The sequence below is a fragment of the Clarias gariepinus genome, chromosome 6 (genome assembly GCF_024256425.1).
Source record: "Clarias gariepinus isolate MV-2021 ecotype Netherlands chromosome 6, CGAR_prim_01v2, whole genome shotgun sequence".
Taxonomy (NCBI): Eukaryota; Metazoa; Chordata; class Actinopteri; order Siluriformes; family Clariidae; genus Clarias; species Clarias gariepinus.
In genome coordinates this window covers 36,174,318-36,197,750 of record NC_071105.1, presented here as the reverse complement: position 1 = coordinate 36,197,750, position 23,433 = coordinate 36,174,318, and the positions used below count along the sequence as shown (strand labels likewise).

General features: G+C 38.6%; 1 protein-coding gene across 1 annotated transcript; it reads right to left on the bottom strand.

The window, feature by feature from the left end:
* Window positions 1–12,424: 12,424 nt before the first annotated feature.
* On the bottom strand, window positions 12,425–23,353 carry sucla2 (succinate-CoA ligase ADP-forming subunit beta). The gene is made up of 11 exons (XM_053499235.1): window positions 23,250–23,353; window positions 20,751–20,946; window positions 18,657–18,756; window positions 18,393–18,555; window positions 17,469–17,597; window positions 17,245–17,383; window positions 16,962–17,123; window positions 15,249–15,391; window positions 15,044–15,164; window positions 13,508–13,596; window positions 12,425–13,268 (listed from the first exon to the last, which is right to left on the bottom strand). The coding sequence occupies exons 1-11, from the start codon at window positions 23,331–23,333 to the stop codon at window positions 13,194–13,196; spliced, it is 1,401 nt and encodes a 466-aa protein (XP_053355210.1). The 5' UTR covers window positions 23,334–23,353; the 3' UTR covers window positions 12,425–13,193.
* Between the last annotated feature and the right edge of the window lie 80 nt (window positions 23,354–23,433).

Below are 23,433 nucleotides of genomic sequence, written 5' to 3'. Positions count from 1 at the left end.
AGGTGCTAAATAAACAGCATCATTTCAGCAGCCAAACTGTTGTGTAGTAGAGGGGCACTATAACAAGACATGGCTGGCACATCTGGAAACTTGATCGCTTTGGCCTTTTGCCCTCTTTGTTGTCCCAAACTCATAAAAGGAGACCAGCACTATAGACAACTGATTCGGATCTCAGGGCACATACAACATAAGACATCTTCATCTACCTCAGACTCCATTAACAGAGATGAATCAGTCAGTGCCGATCTCCCTCCCTGAGCAACTTCAGGCGTGACGTACCTGCACTGCACCAGAGCACCTGTCTTACTCACCTCACTCATCACCTTTCACCTTAAAATCCATTAAAAAAAAACGTTGCTGTCTCATGCTGTGTTCTACACCGGCTTGCTGTGAGTCACTATAATGATACAGATGTAATACTCAACTTATTTGAAGAAGCATCCCATATATCAAATGTTTTAATGAATGTGATTATTTTTATGTGTCAATCATATATTACTCTGAGATTCTGGAGATTGTGGCCAGAAAAGTGTACAAAAATAGTGAGTAATAGGAGAGGGTTTAAGTGGATCTTTACTAACAGGATTAGGAGTTTATAAAAAAAAAAAATGCAAGAAATAATACAGTGACAGAACGAATAAAATTCTATATATAATATATACACATAAAACCGATCAAATGAATGTCAATTTCAAAAGTGTAGTTAAACGCAAAAACAAGAGATATGTTTTGTTTTTAGTTACATATTGAGCCTCACAATTTTTTATGGTAATGCGTTCCTTATCTCAGCTGCTCCACCACTCTTTTTACTGACATCTATTATTTTCTCAGTGTGACACTTGAAGTCAATAACATTAAATAAAGCATGCAAATGTGAGGTGGAAAAGGAAAAATTGAGAAAGTCTAACAAAAGTGTTATTAGTGTGTGTAGAACATTAGAAATTATGCAATATACCAGTGTGTGTGTAAGATGTGTATGTGCAGGGGAGCCACATGCCAACAAACACACACATGTAAAGACACACACACACACACACACAATATTCATTTTGTTTTTGGCAATGGGCCGCACACAATTGCACCGTGCTCTGTAGGTGCTGAAATAAAAGCTGATTAAAGAGAGCAAAGTTTCATTTCCGAGACCTGTGACTGAGCGCTCTTCCTGATCCGCACCCACACACTAACACACATGCACACACACGCAAGCTGAAGCTGTGCACATCCTGCACCTGGTACGACCAACACTGCATATTATCTCCTAAATGCGGCATGGCGACACAATTAACCATGTCCTCAACGGACGAGCAGACAAGCCCTCAATCCCATTAGGACACAGTGTGATTGAATTAGAGCGGGCCGCGGCTTTGAAGAGGAGTGAGCCTTCTCCACACACACGCCACACATGGCGACAGAGAGCCGCCTGCCATATCTGGGGGAGGAAGAGAGAGAGAGAGCGAGAGAGAGAGAGAGCGAGAGAGAGAGAGAGAGAGGGAGAGAGAGCTTCACCCTTTACTCAGTGATGAGAAATTAATGACATGAAGATAAAAGTGACCCTCGAAGGTTTATACAAAAATAATAACATGCACTTGTATTTCAAAAGCCGGGTGAATTATTGTCCTGAAAGAGCTCTTTCTGTGAAATCAGTTTTAGCTACTTATATAATAAAAGGTGCTTCATTCAAAATGCAAATTACCAGAGGCGGCCGCAGGGGAGCCGAGCTGAGCCGTGCCTCCTCACCTTTGTTTGAGCTCCAGTACTATAATTATAATGGAAATATAAATCATAGCATGGCATAATGGTATTAATACAGATGATGTAATTCACTTCCGCACTGCTTCATCGAGAAATGTCGAGAATATGTCATCCTTCAGAGGTGCAACGTGTTTAAAATATATCCGTGCTGGAAAAAAAATCATATCTGGGTTCAGAATTAAAACTGATGTAGGTAAACAAGTCCAGCAGTGTAAGCATGGTGTGTGAAATCCGACTCCTCAACCTCAGCTATGATATATATATATATATACTTTAAGGCTCTAGGTTGTTGATTAGAGGATCTAAGGATCCAGGTTCAACCCTGCCATGACGGGTTGCCACGCCCCACACACTATATTCCCCATACATGACTGTCTTCAGCATGCATTTGTGATTTTTTTCTTACCAAACACGGTAAGTGTGAGTTTCCAACATGTAGTAGCTAATTTGAAACCCCCATGACCCTGACCAGGCAGTTCCTGAGGAGGAATTAATGTTCACTGTAAATGCATCGTACCAGTGACTCATGTTCATGTTATAATGATTGTGATAACCTTCCTGTTATACTGAACTTCCAGCCTCCTAACACACAGTATGACTGCGGATAAATCCCTGCTGTCCGTTATCACCCAAATGAGGATGGGTTGCACTGTTGATTCTGGTTCCTCTCAAGGTTTCTTCCTATCGCCATCTCAGGAAGTTTTTCCTCACCACCGTTCCCTCGGCTCGCTCATCAGGGACAATCTGATCGTTATGATTCATACATATTTGCTCACACATGGCTTTGCCAAAAAACCCAGACAGTCGTGAGTTGCACATCCTTATTTACTTCATTGGTCAATACTTGGCAGAAGCACTTTTTTTTTTTTTTTAGGAATGTCTGTGATAAGTCCCCATCAGCTTTACAGATCTGGTTCCGGATAATTTTTGCCCAGTCCTGTGTCAGATTGGATGGAGCAATTTTCAAGTCTTGCTACAAATTCTTAATCAGATCGAGGTCTGGTCACTCTGACACATCTGTCCTCTCTCGGGTTTTCCAGGAACAGGTGTATATTAAGAGTGAAAATGTAATTGCACACAAATGGATTTGATCCACCTAAATATAGGAAACTGGTTGTGCTAGAACTAATTCAGAGATCTCACATTAACGCGGTGCATGCATATGCAATAACATTTTTTTACGCTCTTTAGTCCTGGATATTTTTATTCCTTGGCTATCTTGAACACTTATTCATGTCACGGAATAAATTAAACATTACTGCTCTTACAAGAGAATAAGGTGTGTGTGTGTGTGTGTCTCACATCACTAGTTTGCATGCTTGAACTATTAACAAGGTTTTTTTTCTTACTCAAATAAAGACGCTGTGCGATTCAATGTGTTAATGAAAAATGCAGCAGCTATAAAAACTCCTTAAAGCTTTTATGTCACGTCATGTAATTTTTCACAAAAGTAATATAATTCTTTTTTTTTAAGTTATACTGATAACATTTCTCAATATTGAGCACTCTTAATTGGACTATTTTATTATCATCCCCATTTTATAATTCAGCTACTGCACAAGCATTCTCAATTTATTACACGTTATTAAAAGTTGTTTTCATTTCTTCTGCTTGTTCAGCTACGATTAAATGAGTGGCATTTGGTCAAGACACACACACACACACACACACACACAGTTTAGTATTCTGTGTCTGCCTTTGTGTTTTAGCCTGGGGTGTAGTGCTATTTGTTTACGTACCAGAGTGTACCTCCAAGTGCAGAGTTAAAGTTCTGGCTTGTTGGGAACAATGCAAAAAAATGCCATCTTGACAAGTGAAAATGTCTTTGATTACTACGTATTTATAAACATACATTAATAATTTAAGCCATTAGTTTTCTTATTTTGTTGAAAGATTGTTTTGCTTTTTTCTAGAAATGGATGATTAAAATTGGCAAAATTATCTACCTGTGTAAACATAAACATATCTACTTTGTCTGCTATACTATACTACAATACACTACACTATACTTCACTGTACTATACTATACTACAATACACTACACTATACTACAATACACTACACTATACTTCACTATACTATACTATACTACACTATGCTACAATACACTACACTATACTTCACTATACTATACTACACTATGCTACAGTATACTACACTATACTATACGATACTATACTACACTATACTATACTTTACTACACTATACTATACTACACTATACTACACTATACTATACTTTACTACACTATACTATACTACACTTCACTATACTACACTATACTATACTATACTACACTATACTATACTACACTATACTACTCTATGCTTATACTTTAAAAATTTTAGCCACTATAGGATTCTAGTTTTAACTTCTACTGTATACCCTACTACTCCACCTAATACCTTGCTGTACCATGTTTTTTTATTATTATTCTTGAATTACCATCTTTCTTGACTATGCCTATGGAATATATCTGGTTCTGATAGAAAGTTGTCAGAACACACAGGTCATACTTGTTTTGGTGGCAAAAGGACCTACTCAATATTAGGAAGGTGGTCATAATGCTATGACTGATTGGTGTATCTATTTCATACACTATGCTGAATTGTACTTTTACTAACTGTACTATACTGCACAATAATATTATTTATTAACTTACCATACAATGGTAATCACCACTGGCCACCATGTTCCCTAGATGTACTTTAAGGATTCCTAGATGGATGGATGAATGAATGGATTATCCTACGATATGCAATATTATACTATGCTATACTATTATATACAACACTATACAGTACAATGCTATATGATACTATACATTATTGTATTCTATGCAAAACTGTTATACAGGATGCTATGATATACTATAATGTTCTATGCTAAGCTGTATGATGCTATGCTATACTGTACAATACTTTACTACAGTATACTAATCTTTACTCATGAGGACATGAGGCAAGGTACACCCTGGACAGGGTGCCAATCCATCACAGGGCACACACATACACACACTCTCACACTCATTTAGTATACTATACAATAATGTTATATGCTATGCTATACCAAACTGTATTAGGTCTCAGCTTTAGAGCATGGCAAATGCGTCACTAATTACATCACTAACTAGTCCCAAGTTCTTTAACACGTGGTATGAATTTGGATTGAAAAGCAAAGATTCAAGGGAGCTCGAGACTAACAGAGGATTGGACCTGGTTTGCATCCTATCATGCATCCTATCCAGATCTGAAATCTGAGCTTCCAAATTTAGGGCACACAAATTTATATATATACATGACTTACCAGAAGTAAACTGAGCTACAAACATTATCCATTATTGGATTCTAATGTAATAACAAAGAGACTCAGGTGACAGCTGAGGCTTACTGCAGCCATTATAAGTGTTTATCCACTCAACATGTAATGGAGGTTCGTGGAGTTTTAGCATTGGATCGCTTTTTAGATGAAGTTGGCAAAAATCTAATCTCTGCCTCAAACATTCCTGCAAATCTCAAACTCAGAATCCTCCAGGGCCTGCAAGTGCTAATGGATAAACAGAGCCTGGTTATTAATCTGATATTCATGAACCGATGCCCCCAGCCTCAGTGTCGCACAGAGAAACTAGGCTACAATACATTTGCATCTCATATCCATAGACTCACTCTTTCCACTCTTCCTGAGAGAATATCGTTATGGAATCCTCACCGGAGAGATAGCAGTGATGCACATAAACCACCCTGACAGCAAAATGAAATTAAGTGAAAGGTTTGACTTTGAAATATGAAACTTTGAAAGTGTCTCAACCTTAAAGTGTCCCAGGCAGTGTTTCTTTTTAAAAGCTCAGCGCTACACCGGATCTCACATCGCCGCTCTGTAAGAATAAGGTTGTATCGTTTGAAATATGATTTTCGAACATTTTATCACTTTTTTTCCGAGTCCCGGGGCACCAGTTTCCTGCAGAGTTTTAATCTTTCCAATAAACCTAATGTAGCTAATTACAGGTTTACAGAGATTTATCTTCTCATAAACCCTATTGTGGCTAATTATAAGCTTTATGGGAATGATAATGCTGATTACGTGTGCTGAAAGTGGGAGAAATCTTGCAGTTTTAGAGTTATTATTTGCACCAAGTGGTCAAACATGGGAATGGCGAGCACTATGACAGGCCCACCGGGGTGGGAATCATGATGCCCCATGTTCACTCTATCAGCATTTTCATTTCTAATTTCGCTCACCAAGATCTTGTTTTCCAGCAAATTATTGTAATTCAATTTTCTGTTGAACATTGTGTAAGTGTGGGTCTTTCTGTGTATGATGCGATATATATAAAACAGAAGCATCATAAAAAAGAGTCATTGCTAGGATCAGATTTATTGTTTTAAACTTGCAGACATTTGCAAGTTCTTCTTATGTGTTGTAGATGTGTCTAAATTATACTGGCAACCCATTTATGTTGGGTGTATGCCTGCAATGTATAGTGTGTTCCCATGATAGAAACAAGGCAATTAAAAAAATAAAATTACTTTAATAAAGATGAGTCCAGAATGCTGGCTCTTGGGAAACATCAATTTGGACTGGCTAAAGCCGTGCATTGTGGGATTTCTATAGTGATATTTTAAAATAAACAACAAAATCTCAAATATTGCACTTTAAAGTGTGTAGGTTTTTTGGAATAAGTAGTTTTAGACATCTGATTGGATGCTGCCGCTTAAGAGTCGTTCTTGTTTCTTCAACAGCTAAAGATTTAGAGACACGTTTTTCACCAGAACGGCTAACCAAGGAAAAAAAAAATGTAATCACAAAGAAATTGGATAACGATGAACGTAAAACAGGAATAAGTTTCCCTCTTTTAGGTAAGAAATGAGATAAGACATCATGAGGAGACCATGAGGAGAGGGGAGAAGAAATAAAAGAGGAAATATTATCTCATTCTTTATGCCATTTATCCTGTACAGTGTCGATGGACGACTGGAGCCAATCTCGGGTGACTTGGGGCAGTGAAGTATGCCAAGCTATCACAGGGCATAAAAGCACATTCACTCACACACTACCGCCAATTTGGAAAAGCCAAGCCAATTAGCTTACATTTCATGCCTTTGGTGGAAGAAGCCCACGAAGCATGGGACTCTACGCCCACAGACCCAAGGCAGGAATCAAACCATAACAATGACCATTGTTAAAAGCTCTATATAAAATAAATTTGAATAACCCTGGAGGTATATTTAAAAAAAATATATATATATTTTTTTTTTTTTTTTTTTTTGACTATGAATTCCTCCCTGAAATGGTCAATATTATGGCCTCTAAATGCAGAACAGCTCTTATTAGCAAAACTTGAATTTTCTTTTATACTGCCAGTTTTACAAAAAATGTCATTTTCCAGAATCGCTCTTTTTTAATGGTGATTTTAATAATTTTATCTTTTCCCACCAACATGACCTTCACCAGAGCCACAGCAAACCTTCTGAGTAACACTGACACCGGATCCTCTCTAGAAGTTAATACGGATTTGGCTATAAATAAAGCTTTGAGAAAAATAATGGACCAGAACGCTTGCTGAAGTGATTACAGGGACACAAATTTATTGTTTCAGCAAACATTGTAGACACGAAACAAGGACTCTCATCGCTGCTCTCGTCTCCTGCGATGGTATTGTTAAATATTAGTTGTAAGGAGGCCAAAAGTTTTGCGACAACAAAAAGAATCCAAAATTAAATTATGAGAATATAATTTAAAAAATAATTTTTAATGTTCTTTTGCATGAAGGGTGCCAAGACTTTTGGAATGTACTTTAAAAAAAATATTCTGTTTAAAAACCATTATGTACGTTAATTAGTAATTAAACCGTGATCGTTTTCCTGTTTCCAGAGCGAGAAACAATCACAACCAACCGAGAGAACGGTGTAAAAAAAAAAAAAAAGCCAAACCCCTGGCGATGCTATAGTGTAGTAGGACGTAACCAAGGCAACTGGGCGCTCTTCCTCACCAAACTTTTTCACCCCTACGGCGCCCTCTTACTCACTCACACTCACCTCCCACTTCCACGGCGAAACACAGTGTTACGTCCGTCCAGGCGAGAGAATTCCCACAACACACACTGAACACGCTGAAATGGTCATGAAAATGCAGCGTCTCCTCTGTGAGCTTGTTAAAATAAGGTCTCAGGTAGCGCCTGCTTCCATCCTGACACTCCGGAAAACTTTCAACTGATCTGTGTCTGTTTAATGGCTGCTCGGGGTGAGAGGTGAAATTCGCTGCTCCGTCTTTATCTTCATTCACTGTCAATTCTTCCAGGGTAAGATTTATGAAGCGCCATCAGGGCGTCGTGACTCAGGAGTGGAAAAGACTGCAGGGAATAATGTGAGGGTGAATCGTGGAGTGGCATGGAATTTTAGGTGAAACGTTGTGTACTCCTGTAAGGAAGAGCTGAGATTCTGTATTTACACACGCCATGAAACTAAATCCCAAGGGCTGAATCGGAGAAAATCCTTTCCTTTTTAATCTAAAGCAATAGACTGCTTTCAAATAGTTATATAATAAATCTCTCTACAGTATGTATACTGTAAATATATTTTTTTTTAATACTGTCTCTTTAACACTACTTTACGAAAATGACCTCTGAGGGCCTATTATGCACTTTTTTTATGCATTTTTCCTCTTATTTCTGCATGCAAAAGAACATGAAAAAAACACTTCCTATTCCCTGAAACAAGTCTATTAGACTTTTTCCCTATTGTGACCTCATATAACTAAAAACCCCTCTTCTGCACAACTCCTCCCATTTTTGGTCATGCATTAATTTTGTAAGAAAGTAAGTACATCCCTCATATTTCAGCAACCAGTTTATTATATGTTCCCCAGGGACAATACAATAAAAATGATCATTGGTTTTTACGTTAGAGTAGTCAATGTGTAGCTTGTAAAACAGTACAGATTTACTGTCCTCTAACAACATGCAGACTTTATTTACGAAAATAAATACACCCTTAGTGAGCATGAAATCCACCAAAGCTGCACAGATGCTCAATCTGGAGACACTCAGCCACTGACAGACACATGAAGATGATGAATAGAACATGTGACTTTACATGGATGAAGATGTAGAGCTTTGGGTGTACTCACTTTTGTTGCCAGTTAGTTTGCCCAATAATGGCTGTATGTGGAGTTTTTTCAGAGGACAGAAAAATTGTTTGCAAATGCTTGATAAACTCTAAATCCTCAAAAAGTTTCGACTTCTGATTGGTTAGAAAAATGTACTTCCACAAATAGGTGTTGGGTTTTTTAATTGTTTTATTTTTTTATCTATAGACACTGAAACAGGATGTTTGAGAAAGGAGCGAAACAGAAAGAAATTCAGGATCTGAAAAGAGTTTTAGCTGGAACATTTTGAAGACCTCTCAGACTTCTGCAAACTTGTTTAAAAAGAAATATGTTAACTTTAGTTTCCGGTACAATTTGTGCAGTTTTATAAAAAAAAAAACAATAGTTCCTAAGTTTTACTGAGCATCCTGACGAACCACCCACAGTTCTTCTGAGGACTTTAACTGATGCACCGGCTTCGTTTTTTAACCACGCAGCAACGTTTTTTTGGTCTAAAATGTGGGTACTTATACCATGTTCTGCTTTCTTTACTGGCCTAATCATTTTTTGGCAACGTTTAATTTCGTGGTGGAATACTGATGTTTAAAAATCAGAAATGTTTTTGCATTGACTTAATAATAAAGTCATAAAATTTATACTGAGTTTGTACTAAAAAACACAGGGTGCTTAAGACTTTTGCACAGTGTGTTCTATACATATTTTACTAGTTATTTTTCAATCGTGTTAATCTAATGAGCATATCTCCCTCCATCTTTCTTTGTGAAGGACCAGGGTTCGGCGCAGCCTTTTTGGAAAAGCATAAAAACCTGCGCCAAAACCAAATGCGTGGATTAGATTCTCCAGTTCTGGTGACCACAAACTAACTTGATCGCTCTCATACACAACCACGGATCATGACTTACCTTAGAAATGGGATGTTTAGAATGATGTCATTTTCGCCCTTTAAAATGGGGCTGGGGGGGGGGGGGGGGGGGGGGGGGACGTCTCCAAGTTTGTCTTTTGTTAGCAGCAAGCTATTAGGCTAACTGTGACAACTGGCCTACTCTATAAAAGAACACTGAACTTTATAGTATTATACAGTAGTAACAGTATAATGAATGTACAGAATCTGTATGGTTACCGATCTAAAGTTAATACTTGTATATACAGTAAAGCACATTTAAAAGGTAAAACCTGATGCTTTGTTTACTCTTAGTATGGTTAGAAGCCATGTCTATTTTTTTGACGCCACTTACTGAACTCTGCGTTCAGAAGCCCATCTGCAGGGACATGTTCATTGTTTTGTTTTGTTTTTTCTCGTCTTAGGTCAGGAATTATGACTTTTACTCGAAAGCAGTATTCAAGCAGAAAAAGATCAGCGTATAATACTTGACTCGAGGCCTCTGTGAGCATGAGCATGCTTGATTTCAGTTAAATCGAGTTCTAACAAAGCGCCGAAGCTACTGTGGCCTTTCCCTGACCCCCTCACCCTCACACCACGCTTCCACCTCGAATGTGGCTTCATCAGACGTCCTCGAGACAAATTCAAATCCCCGAGAAATACCGTTCTACAGTGCCAGTTCAATTTAGTCCTGCTCATTTCACAGGCAAAGCTCTTGCACGCCTTCACTCCAAGATAAAGTTGAGCCTTGAAGTGCCACTAAAGAATAATGCCAGCTCGGGAGTTGCAACATCTTACAATACACCTATATAGTAAAACAAACACAAGAACGGCATGCTGGGTAATTATGCCCACATTTCAGGAAGTTGGATAAGACTGAGCTGTGGTGTGAGAAGAAAAAAGCGAGACTATGAACAGTAACGATTACATAACTCACCAGCTGTAACTAGAACACTGTGACCTCCGAAAGTATCGGCACCCTTCATGAGCAGAAATCCATTCTGCGTATAAAAAGTGTCCAAAGAATGTACACATTTTTAAAAAGCTGAGAAAAAAAGTACCCTTTCAAAAAAAAAAAAAAAAACTGGAATTGGTACTGTTATTTCTCATGGGTTTTGAAATTACACATTTTCTCGAACCTGAAGGTTCACTGTAATACAGCATTTAAACTGGGATGGAATGATTTTTTTTCTTAATTAATTTTGAGATAAACGTTGTAAAGTGAGTTTAAAATGTTATGGAGAAATAATTTTCCTGATTATATAAATATACCTCTAAACCGGTCAAGTACAGGGACTGGACTGAAAATGAGAGACGAAAAAAGTCTCTTAGGAAGCCTGGAGAACTATTGCTCAAGACTACAAAGAAAGCAAAATATTGAGAAATGATGGGTGGCTCACGACTTTTGCGCCGTGCTGAATGTGTCACAAATCATTCATCTACTAAAGCCAGTACAGTTCTGTCTCTAGGCTCATGATGGATACAGTGGATGAAAGGGAGTGATAAAGTGTCACTTAATTACCTTATTCTCTGAGTGCCATTACATAGTATGAGTGCAAGTACAACAGTATTAATCTAGATTGTAGAAAAATAAATCACTAAACAAAGGACAATGAAAAAGTTAAAGGCGTGTCCAAACTTTTAACTAGTACTGCATACATGTGTGTGTATATATATAGATAATGAATACTATCTTTAATCAGCCCTCGCCTTAATCCTCACCCCATGTACGAGACTCATGAATAGTATAATTTTATGCCGTCTGCAGCCAGTTAATCATTTCTCTCCTTTTAAGACAAAGCTGCTACGATGAGGCCATTTACTAATGGATTTATTGTTTTAATCTCCTCTTTCACACTGGATGTGCACCTGTTCAGGCCTTAGGAGGAACCCGAGTTCAGCCGGCAGGCTCATTTTAAATTTATGTGCACATTAACACCTGGCCGGGGACGAATATAAATCCCTTTACTCTTCAGCGCAAATAGAGCGGCTCTTTAAATCCGTCTTGTCTCGCTGAGAGTAAAGGGACCGTCCACTGCTCAACAGCTTCACACCGGTCCGGGCCGATCAGGAAGACAGATCAGTTTCATCTGCAGTTATTGATATTATTGTTTATAAGTGCATTTAAGATTTTACAAACATATATCTTATTTCATTTTACACAATAAAACCAAAAACCCATGCAATTTTTTCCTCATCTTTATCTTAGCCATACTGTAGATTCCTGGTAGTTTTACCTGCTCTCATAACTTAGCGTTTCCACATGTTGAGATGCTTTTCTGCTCACCACAGTTATAAAGAGAGATTGTTTCAGTTACCATAGTAATCTTTATTTTTAGTCAGTTGTAGCTCATTTCTAAACAGGACAGATTTTTTTTTTGTTTGTTTCAACTGGTGAATAAACTTTCATGAGCCATGTTGTTGGCATCATTGTTTCACTTATCCCAGCATGTAACAGCACCGTCATTTAAACAAAATGTATTTTTCCTTCTTTTTTCTTTACAAAAACAATTTCAAACTGAATTCTTGCATCCTGCTTGCTCCATGATTTAAATTGCAGTATTTGTTCCTCACTCTAAATCCAACTTGTTTTTCTAAATGAATTTTAAAATGTAATTTACATATCTGATTCTATATGATTTATGTCTAATTCTCTATCTTAAACACACACCGCATTTGTTTTAATATAAAAAAAAAAAGCGTTCATTCAACTTAAAACTTTTGAACAGAATTTAATTTATCATCCTCAGGATTGCCATAAAACTCAGAATTTTATTTTTCTCCTTCTTTTTCCATCTTTATTCAGTTCCTCCTGCTTACCAGTAGTTCCTCGTAACACGGCCAAACAAACACAGAATACAATTACAGAGATTTCCCAGAAAAGTTTTTCTTTGTGCGTTTTTTGGGGGGGTTCATCATATGTAAGGGAAACGGTCACCACAGGATCTTTGGGGAAATAAAACACTGATTGAAGCAAAAAAAAACGAGGCTCTTATATCCACGCTGCAAGCTTTTTTATATATATCAGACTAGGGATGTGTGAGAGTTTGGAATTCATGTTCTTCGTCTAGCTTGCTTCGTCTCAGAGTACTTCCGTATAAATACAGTCCCACATAAATAGGTCCACCTCTTCATAAAACAAAAAAACAAGACATTAACAAATTGAACGAGGGCAAAGAACAGGTAGTAACACTGACCTGAGCTGAGCTCGCTGAGCTGAGCTAACTGACGGAGCCCAGGCGAGCGCTACGAAATGCGTGATGGGAGCGTATCTCGTGTTTAAGCACTAAAGAAGGCTACACTTTACATCGAACACGTAGTGGATTAAGAAAGCTTTCCGTAGGCAGAACATGGTGGATGGGGAACATGGGAACTGGGCAGCAAGAAAGTCAGTTCATGGAGTATTTGTAGTTTTGTGGTTCATCGATATGGCGGTTTCTCTCCCTTTTTTTTTGTTTAGATGGGCAGCTGGAACTTTACATCCACTTGAGCCTGTTTGGCTAATGAGACGATTTCAGAAAGCTTCACGACCTACAGGAGAGGAAGAGAGAAAATACATTAGAAAATATATCAAGAGCATCAAAATAAAATACAATTCTTCACAGCTTGTTTAAAATAAAGGTTTACCGGTTAAAGTATATTACAAACGTTAAAGCTTCGGTTCTATAAATCCATGCTGGTTACAGCCAGGTTCCTGTGTCATAATAATCACATGATGACCCTCCCATGTGCCACACATTTTTAACATTTTTTTAAAAATGTGTTTTTACCATCTTAGCCGCCTCATCCAGGTCATCACAGGCCAGGATCTTCAGAGGACTGGCAGCGATTAGAGCCTTTGCGTCATCCACTCTTGTTCCTGCAAGACACGGTGACAGCAGTGAGGATTAACACACTCAGAAAGAGAGAGAGAGAGAAAAAGGGGATGCCTGCTCTTCAGAAAACACAAATCAGCAGACTTACTGCAGTCATTACAGTGAAGCCTTTATATGATATGGCCTATAAATCTGAATCAAACCCTGTTTTTTTCTTCACATTCAGGTAAAAAAAAAAAAAAAAAAAAAAAAACGAGCGTCTGGGAGCGGTTCGTTTAACCAGCTTCCAAGTGTCTCTAAATTCTGTATTGACTCAACCGCAGGAAGTGGTTCAAACCTGGGGCGTGTGGTTTTGATCTGAACTGTTAGACTGAGCCAAAAGACAGAGCTGTAACACAGGTTTTTGTGACCTCTACACTCAACTTTTTTCCCCTCATCCGGTGTTGCTGCATTTTTGACCAATGGATGGGATTTACCAGGGAACAGCTGATACGATTTTATCACGATATCTAGGTGCTGATTCGATTTAACTTTATAAATGGAAATTTATATCTGGATTACATGTTAAGCTTTTTTTTTTTTAGATTTTGTTGCACACACAGAATGCTGAGCTGCGTGTGTGAACAGTTTAGAGGGCGCCACCTGCAGACTTTTAGAGTAACGACATAATTCTATTGGAGTTCGTCTAGGTGACATACAAACTACCACACGAAAGGATCATAACCCCGCCCCAATATCTCTAATTTAGAGGCATTTTACAAGTCTGTTTTCAGCACATACTGTACACACTTTTTTTTGGTTTATTTAAAACTAAACTACATTTCCTGATCAAATAAATAAATAAATAAAGTTGCTGTTTTAGAAGAGACAAATTATTGGTGCGCATTAAGTAAAAAAAACAACTAAGGAGCTCTGACATGACTGGAACTGAGTTATGAATTTTACCAATACAGGCAGTCCCTGAATTACGAACATCACAATGCGAGGCGAATCTTCAAAAAAGGCCTGGAGAAAGAAAACGAGCCTTACTCGAGACTGGGGCAAAAGCGCATTTTTCACCATTCACCGCAAAAAATGTGTATAAAAAAAATAAATAAATAAAAATAAAAAAATTGTGTTTGTTTAAACCTTGGTCGAATCTCAAACTACTTTCTATATTTATAAAATAAGTGTTTCTTGCTGTTTAAATCAGTGTAATGAATTCTGACACAAATTCCAATTCATTAAATGGAAATCCATAAAGCAGTCTTACAACATAACCTGATCTAATAAAGCTCTTGCTTCTTTATTGTGCCAAGTTTTCTTTGCGTCACTATTTTAAATTAATGTCGGCTGAAATGCCATGTCACGCCCGCCACCTTTTCCCTCACTGTAATGACTGCATATTAAGACGGCATCATTTCCTCTGCACCGCCGAAAGAATAAATCTCTCCCCTAATCCGTCAGTTTCTTCATTTTCGTGCCCTTTTCATCCGCTTCCTCTTTGCTCACCTTGTAACCGCACCACGATGGGGATTTTCAGATCCAAGTCTCTGACAGCCATGATGATGCCCTGGGCGATGACGTCACACCTCATGATGCCGCCGAAAATGTTCACGAGGATGGCCTGCACCTGCAAAAAAGATACGATGGGAGTCAGAGCTCGCTTCCTAATCAGTGCGACTCGCAGCTGCCCCATGATGTGGAGTTACAGTACCTTTTTATCTGAAGTGATGAGCTTGAAGGCTTCCGTCACTTGGTGTGCCGTGGCTCCGCCTCCGACGTCAAGGAAGTTGGCAGGCGTCCCACCGTGGAGTTTTATGATGTCCATGGTTGCCATGGCGAGACCGGCTCCATTGACTACGGAGAGATAAAAGCAGGTGTTTTGTCATTATATTAAACTATATAAATATACAAACAAAAATTAGCACACATGTCCAATCTTAAAACTTTTTTTTTTGTTTTCGTAACAACCAGCTATTCTCAGAAGCAGATGCCTTGTCTGTCAACAACGAATCGAACAGACCTTACAGGGCAAAAAAGAATAAAATTTCAATTTTGGAATTTAAATTAATTTGTTTTATTCCCAAGTTATGCTGCAAATTTTTTTTTCATCATTTACCTTTTGGCCAAAACATTATTTTTGTAATGTTTTGAGATAAAAAGTGTCTTTTAGGATCGTAAGAGACCATATAACACTATTTTTGCATAATACAGTTTCATGTGTCTGTAGTGTCAGTTACTTTTTTAAATTCAAATCTTTTAACAATCTTAACTGTCATTCAGATGAAACTTGGTCAATTTAGATTTCTCCTGAAAAGACATAAAGCTGAAAAACTGAATTATTCTAAAATGAATTGGACATTTAATGCCTTATTTAAGGTTATTAAGAAGCTTACACCAATTTTAGTAACAATACTCAAAAAAATATGAACAACTTGCATTTTATATGATTATTGTTTAAAACGAGACATTATAACGCTGAAAAAATGACCATTTTGGGGCGCATATAAAATCATCTCTCCAAAACTTAAAACTTTTAGGGAAGCGATATCGGTTACTTCCATGTTGCATAAACTTCAGAAGCAGCTTCTTTGACATTTACGCATTTTGTATATTATATGTATAACTTAAAAAATTAAATAAAATCAGCATCAATACTGTCTTATAACCTTTTAGTTTCTTATTTAAAAGAAATGTAATAGATTATGCAATAAATCTTTATCTTTGATCAATTTTATGAATTGACAAATTATCTGAAAATATACAATTTCATCTTATACAAACAGTCTGTCTGCGATTCACAGCTCCAGTGAATGTCGAGGATTTTTTGCATTTGTAAATCGTGTAAACATAAGATCAGAGGTGGAAGGTAACCAAGTAAATTTACTTTATAACTCTGCTTACGTACATATTTCACATATCTGTACTTTACTTATGTTACTTTTATTAGCGGATACTTTTAACTTTTACTCCACTACATCCTTCAGAAACATTTTGTACTTTCACTACATTTCTGCATGGCTTCGCGTTACATAACCAGAGTGTGTAATTGTATTTAACCCGGGAAAAGCTTAATCATGTAGCAGGTGTTTGAAATCAGAAGTGGAGGCGGTTAGAGACAGCGACGAAAACAGCACGTTCATTGTGAGGAAGCAGAGAGAGAGAGAGAGAGAGAGACAGAGATTTGATACTTGACTCAATTCGAAGGTATGTACTTTTGTACTTTCAATAAAATATACTGTATTTCTATCTTTACTCAAGTAAATGATTTGTATTCTTTGCCCACCTCTGCGTAAGTTTAAAATGAGAAAACGAACAATTGATTAGTGATCAAAGTTTGGTGTAGAATTTAATTAAAGAATATATATTATAGTCTTGTCCACATCTTTGCCATTAAAATAAAACACGCTAGGGTTGTTTGACTGACCCAAGCAGCCGATGGTGCCGTCCAGGCCGATGTAGTTCAGATCAGCTTTAGCCGCCTGTCTGTCTCGGATGTCTTCCTGACTCCAGTCCCGCAAGTCGAACACTTTCTGTTGTCTGTACGCGGAATTGGGGTCGAAGTTGATCTTGGCGTCCATGCACATCACTGCACAAGACAAAGATTACATTATCGATAAGAAATAGACCGCAAATTGGCTTTTTCCTCTCCGTGTAAATTTTCCACATTTGTTTCATTTGAGAAAGATAAAAAGAAGTGTGTGGTATACCAATGCCAGAGGAGTCTTCCACCATAGGGTTAATCTCCACCATTGAAGCATCGTATTTGATAAAAAGGTCGTAGAGTTTGATCATGTTCTCGGCCGCCTCGTTCACCAAAGCCTCAGGGAAACCCATCTTGTTAGCAACCTAGAGGAGGAAGGAGACAGCGGTTCTAGAAAAAAAACTTTCCATAGTGCTCATTTCTAATATCCCATGCTCCCGTCTACCTCACCCTTATGGCTTGCTCCATCTTGATGCCCTCTACGATGTCGATGGGCTCTTTCACGATGGCGTCTGGATTCTCAGCTGCCACGTCCTCTATGTTCACGCCCCCTTGAGAGCTGCCGATCAGCACTGGACCCTGAGGAGACACCATCACCAACATCAGCAACATTATAGTCATCAGGGGTGGAGTGAGACCAATCTACAGCTCGGGCATGCAGAGGAATGCTCCGGTTTAAGAGTCTGGAGTGGGCGGGACATAAATGTTTCATCTGTCAATTTTTTTTTTGGCCTCAACCTGACAAACATATTATTTTCTTTGACCAACCTTGAGCTATAAAGTATCCCAGAGTACAAAGAGATCAATTACAAAAGGAATAAAACACATGTCAAGTAAATCCAGTGTAATTTCTGATTAATTAATAAAAATGTTTACATCATCCAAATCCTAATGTTAACCATATATGATTGTCTGATGCGTGCAATGATTGACAGTTTCTTCGCCTCAGCCATTGGTTACTTTACCTAGGCAGTTTTATATATTTTTTCAGTTTAAAATGATGTTCTGGTGCCCCCTGCTGGACAACCCCGACTCATTCAAGCTTTTGTGCACATATTGAGACAAAACCACCATGGCAAGGTTTTAGTATGGTTTAATAATTAAGCTCTCTCTAATTGTCTAATCTTTAAGCTATCGTCCAATTTGTTTAGACTGAACAGGAGTGTGAGGTACAGCAAAAAATAAATAAAAATAATTCAGTGATGTATCTAACATGTCATTCCCATCAACCCACGGGTCTTAGATCAACTACACGACCTGTGTGTGTGTGAAAGGGGTTTTGTTTAAAAACGTTAACACGTCAGTCATGCGATTCATCACAATTCAAGGTGCCGTACGATATCTTATCATCAGTGACATCATTGGCGCTCAGACCTGGAAAGATCTCTCCATGGTGATGGCGAAGTAATACTCTCTGCGCGGATAACGGCGCTCGCAGATGAAGACCTGGTTACAGATTCGGCCCGCCTCGCCCGTCTGCTTGGTGAACAGCTTCTTGCCGATCATCTGTGAGGAAATGTCCCTCGCTTCCTCCGGCCTAACAGGGGGAGAGAAAAAAAAAAAAAAAAAGAGGGCACAGTAATGCACAGGATTCATGACACAACTGAAAATATGATGCACTCTGACTCCCACACTCACGAGTAAACGATTCGGACTCCTCCTTTCAATCCTCCCTCAAACGTTCCTTTGCCTCGTCCTCCAGCCAACACCTGAGCTTTCACCACCAGATCCTTAGAGCCTGCGCGGGAGAAGACCAGCATAAGAAGATCATTACCACTGCATTTACGCGTCAAGTCTGGAATTATCTAAATAGTTTATGATGAGGCTCGTCCATTGTTCTTTCTGGGAAAAAGGAAGCTCAGTCTGTCTAATCAGGATGGGAATCACCAGGGACGACCTGATACGATATTCCTAAACTTCCAGGAGCCCTCTATAAGTCGAATTTGTTAATAAGTCTCAAAAAGTTAGTCTTACACCTCTATCTCACCTTCCCGGAGTCTCGCACGGTGGCAATAAGTACGGCTTATCATGATTCACCATAATGATTTTATTGTGCAATTTTTAAAAGGTTTAATTTTTTCTTGCCGGCCCTCTCGAAAACTCACAGACGGTCATTCGCGGTGCCTTACATGGCTCACCACAAACCTTGAGCCACGTGAGCTTCAAATCACGAGAAGGATCACCTCCAAATTGCGAGGAGAATCCTGCTGACATTGTGTTTACTGCTTGTTTGTACAGACTCCTTTTTGTCCCCATTTTGTCTGAGGATTATTCACCATCAAGAGAGCTATACAGGACTTTTTTTTATCATCGTGCTACGAACTGAATTACTGAAACCGTTGAGGTCGATGCATTTCTCCCAATGTGTGAAAGGTTTAGAGGAAACCTGCAGAGGAACTGCAACATTTTATAACCTCAAACCTCAAATTTTATAACTGTAACCACATATACATTTAAAAATAATATATTTTTCAATATTAGATTTTGGAGTCATAAACTGCCACACGCACACACAAAAAAAAATATATATATATATTATTCGGTTAAATAGATTTAATCTATATTATCAAATGTTTTGCATATTTTTACGCAAGGTGTCAATAATTCTGGAGTTTATCATACATCAACTTGTGCGAGCATATGATTAGGATTTTTAGAAGTTTGAAATTCACAGTACCTTTTCTGTCATCTCATCATCACTAGACTACATCACACATTTAAACACATTACACGTAGAAGCTTTAAATTTGTCTATACATTAAAATCACAACAAAATCAGTCGGTTTATTATAATGTTTATATAGAAATGATGACGTTATGTTGATGTACATATCTATTCTCTAAGACATGAGTAATCCTCTTATCTCCAGCTGGGATGGTGTGAGAGGTTTGACCGAGGGGTGTCATTACAATCGCACGCTCCACCTGGCGAACAGCCAAGTAACACCAGAGTTCAGAGGCTCTGTGTTTCATCAACAGAAACGCAGCTCGGCGTCAGATTACAGATTAGACAGAGCTGCACACTCACTCTAATGGAACACTGTAACGCCACTGCACTTTATTTCACTTTTTAGCTCAACAAAAAAACCTGCACGTTCCTTTGTGTGTGTGTGTGTGTGTGTGTGTGTTTCTGTTACAGATTATTCACATGAATTCACTGATTCTATGAAGAATAAATTCGCTACAGATTCTATAGAACTGTGGCTGATTCATAATAAATAATACTCAACAGTAGGGTAACTGAGGGCGCCAAAATTTGTGAGCATAAACACACACACACAAACAGTGTCACTCATTATATATCCGTGTGTGGAAACAAAAAATGATTGATGATTTGAAGAGACAAACAAACACACAAACAATTACACACAACACACAAACAACACACACACACACACACACACACACACATATATACAACCAATCTAACCAATCATAGATGAGAGTAAATTCTTGTAACCAATCAAAACGCAGAAGGCGGAGTTTATCAGAAAAGATGCAAGTCCTGACCCAACCTTAAAGTCGGAAAAAACATTTCTTCTTCTTCTGTCGTATTTCCAGCAGATTAAACACTTCACAGTGGATAGAACCAGAAACCTCAGTTCTATTCTGATTGAATGCTTTAAGCACGTCATCACACGTCTTAACAGATCAGCCTCCGCGTAAAAAACTGTTAATCTGGAATCTCTAATTGGAATAATAATGACAAACGTTGGCCATGTAATCTGTTACCGATCTGCTTGGCGACTGTGTAGGCTTCATCAGGCGAGTTGGCCACTGTTCCCGCCGGCACGGAGATCCCCGCCTCCTTCAGCAAGCCGATGCTCAGGTACTCATGAAGCGACAGGTTCCTCTGCTGCTGCACCGTCGCCAATGGAGATGGCTGGTGGCCATGGTTACCAAACAGCCCTGATGTCCCACTGAGTACCTGGAACGGCAAAGAAAGGGAAGAAAAGAGTAAATAAAATGTCTGTGTATACTTTTGTCTCAGGATCTAATTGTCTAAGTGCTCTTTAAATAGGTTTATGTTTATCACAGATGAAAAAAATTCCACAATAAAGAAAAATAATTATGGACAAGACCTGAGAAACCGCTTTCAGCAAGGACGCCGTGGTTTCAGGACAAGGTCAAGTGCCTGAGCGAGCAGACTTGTAACACGAGCAGAGCACAACCTTTTCTCTCAGTGAGGATTTATTAGAGGCGCGGGACGACTGCAAGAGCAATGAGCGACGATCATCATAAGGGGCTTCATGAGGGTGCTTCTGACTCAATATTTCATGTTCCATACATAACAACATGGTGCAGAAGATTACAGACATGCCAGATGAAATGTTTTCTAAAGTAACTGTTAATAAATTACTAGAGGTGCTTGATTTACTGTTGTCTGGCCTCCACCCAAAACGCCGCCACTTATCAACTTAACTGTACTGATATTTCCTGATCCCCATGAAATTAATTTCTGCTGTCATCAGTGTTTATTATAGCGAGTGTTTATCATCAGACAGTTTATTATCCAATCAGTTTACGATGACGTCTCATAGGACATTGCATAAATCTGATAAATACACCCGGAACATGAGTTTATTGTATTCATATATACACTCACTTTAGTGTTATAAATGTCCTGCTGACAAAAAAAAAAGCTAATTTTGGTCAATATTAATCTTTCTCTCTCCTTAAAGAAAAGTGATGCAGTGGTGCTTTAGTACGCCCAGCTTTCTCACCTCATCGTCTCCTTACTATTATTTATCATGCTTTTGTGTTGTGAACCTTTGCTTAACTCCCTCCTTAAAAAGCCTATTTTCCAGAGAAAATTCCTTAAAAAAAAATAAAAAACAAAGCAAAAAATAAATAAAACACACACACTATCTTCTCTACATCTCAGTCCTGTTCTGCACAAACTCTGGTGGGAGTCCTGTAAGTTGCATCATTATAGATCTCAACTTCTCGTTCCTTTAAAGCCGACTTACCAGTCCAGACTTAAAAATTGCGTCTTATTTTGTGTCTCAAACTCTTTGGTCTGCCTTTATGCTGGACTTCCACACACCACTTTCTCCTCTACATGTTACATCTCATTATCGTTCTGCATTAACTCTGATTGAAGTCCTGTAAGTAGCATCACTACAACCAATAGATCTCACTCTCCCTCAACATCCCAGTCCTTTAAAGCAGACTTTCCAGTCCGGTTTTCCTTTATAAAAAAATATATATAAATTATTAAAAACACCCGGCTAACCCTCCCTCTCCCAATCTTGAGAGGGAGGGTTAGCCGGGTGTTTTTAATAATTTAAACACTTATTCTGTGTCTCGAACTCTTGGTCTGCTTTTTTCCGGCACTTTCTACATCTTCTCCACATGTTCCATCTTAATACCGTTCTGCGCCTTTGGTTGAAGTCCTGCAAGTCGCCTCACCGCCACCTATAGATCTCACGCTCCTTTAACTTTCCCGTCCTTTTAAAGCCATCCTTCCAGTCCGGCCTTCCTTATAAAAATCATTGCATGCTTCCTTCCCTGTTCCGTGACTCCCTGGTCTAAAAGACTTGCCCTTGGAGCTGTGCCATCCATGTTTGTTGTCTCATTTGTAAGGTGACACGGCTAAATATAGTCTGTCTCTAAAATAGATTCATTCAAATGACACAGTTGTGCTTTCTAGCTGGTTAATGTGTTAACTAGTTTGTTCTAGATGATCTTGAGTGGGCTGTCTGGTTCTTAAATTTTAATAAGTACTAGTTTATGAACTTGGTAGAATCAAAGTATTGTTTCCTTGAAAGGCTAAACAAAGGCAAAATCAAACAAATAGAGTAACGGCACGGCTGTATTCCAAACCTGTCTCTATACGACAGTGAGTGTACTATGTACATAGACTGTAGTGATGGGTGTTGCACCCTACCTAGTGCACTGCATAGTAAACAAAGCGCGATTTGGGATTCGGCGATAGTGTACAGATTTATAAAACCCTGCTAGAAGTTATGTATAAAATAAACGTGTTGTAAAAATTGGTACAGGATAAAGACGTTTAGACGATATTTCAGGTAAAAACAACAATATATGTACGGCTTTAGCACTTATGCTATTCGCTAAGGATTAGTAATGTTGACAGCTAGCTAGCAGGCTGGCTAATGTCAAATCTAGAACCACGCCATTTTGGATAAATTCTCCATTTTAAAAGCAGCCAAAACATTCCGAATATACCCTCTACAATCCCTCTTATTCTTCCCCTAGAAAACCAACCTTAGCTGCTGAACTTAAAGCCGTCCTGGAGCCGGAATTCCTCAGTCCAGCGGACAACCGGCCGCAGATCAGGGACGCCGCCATGTTTCTCACTCCAGCAGCTGCGCTGCGGAAAGACAAATCACGCACTGCGCATGCGTACGACCAAAACCAAAACTCTACGCGATTTGCGCAGGCGCGCTCT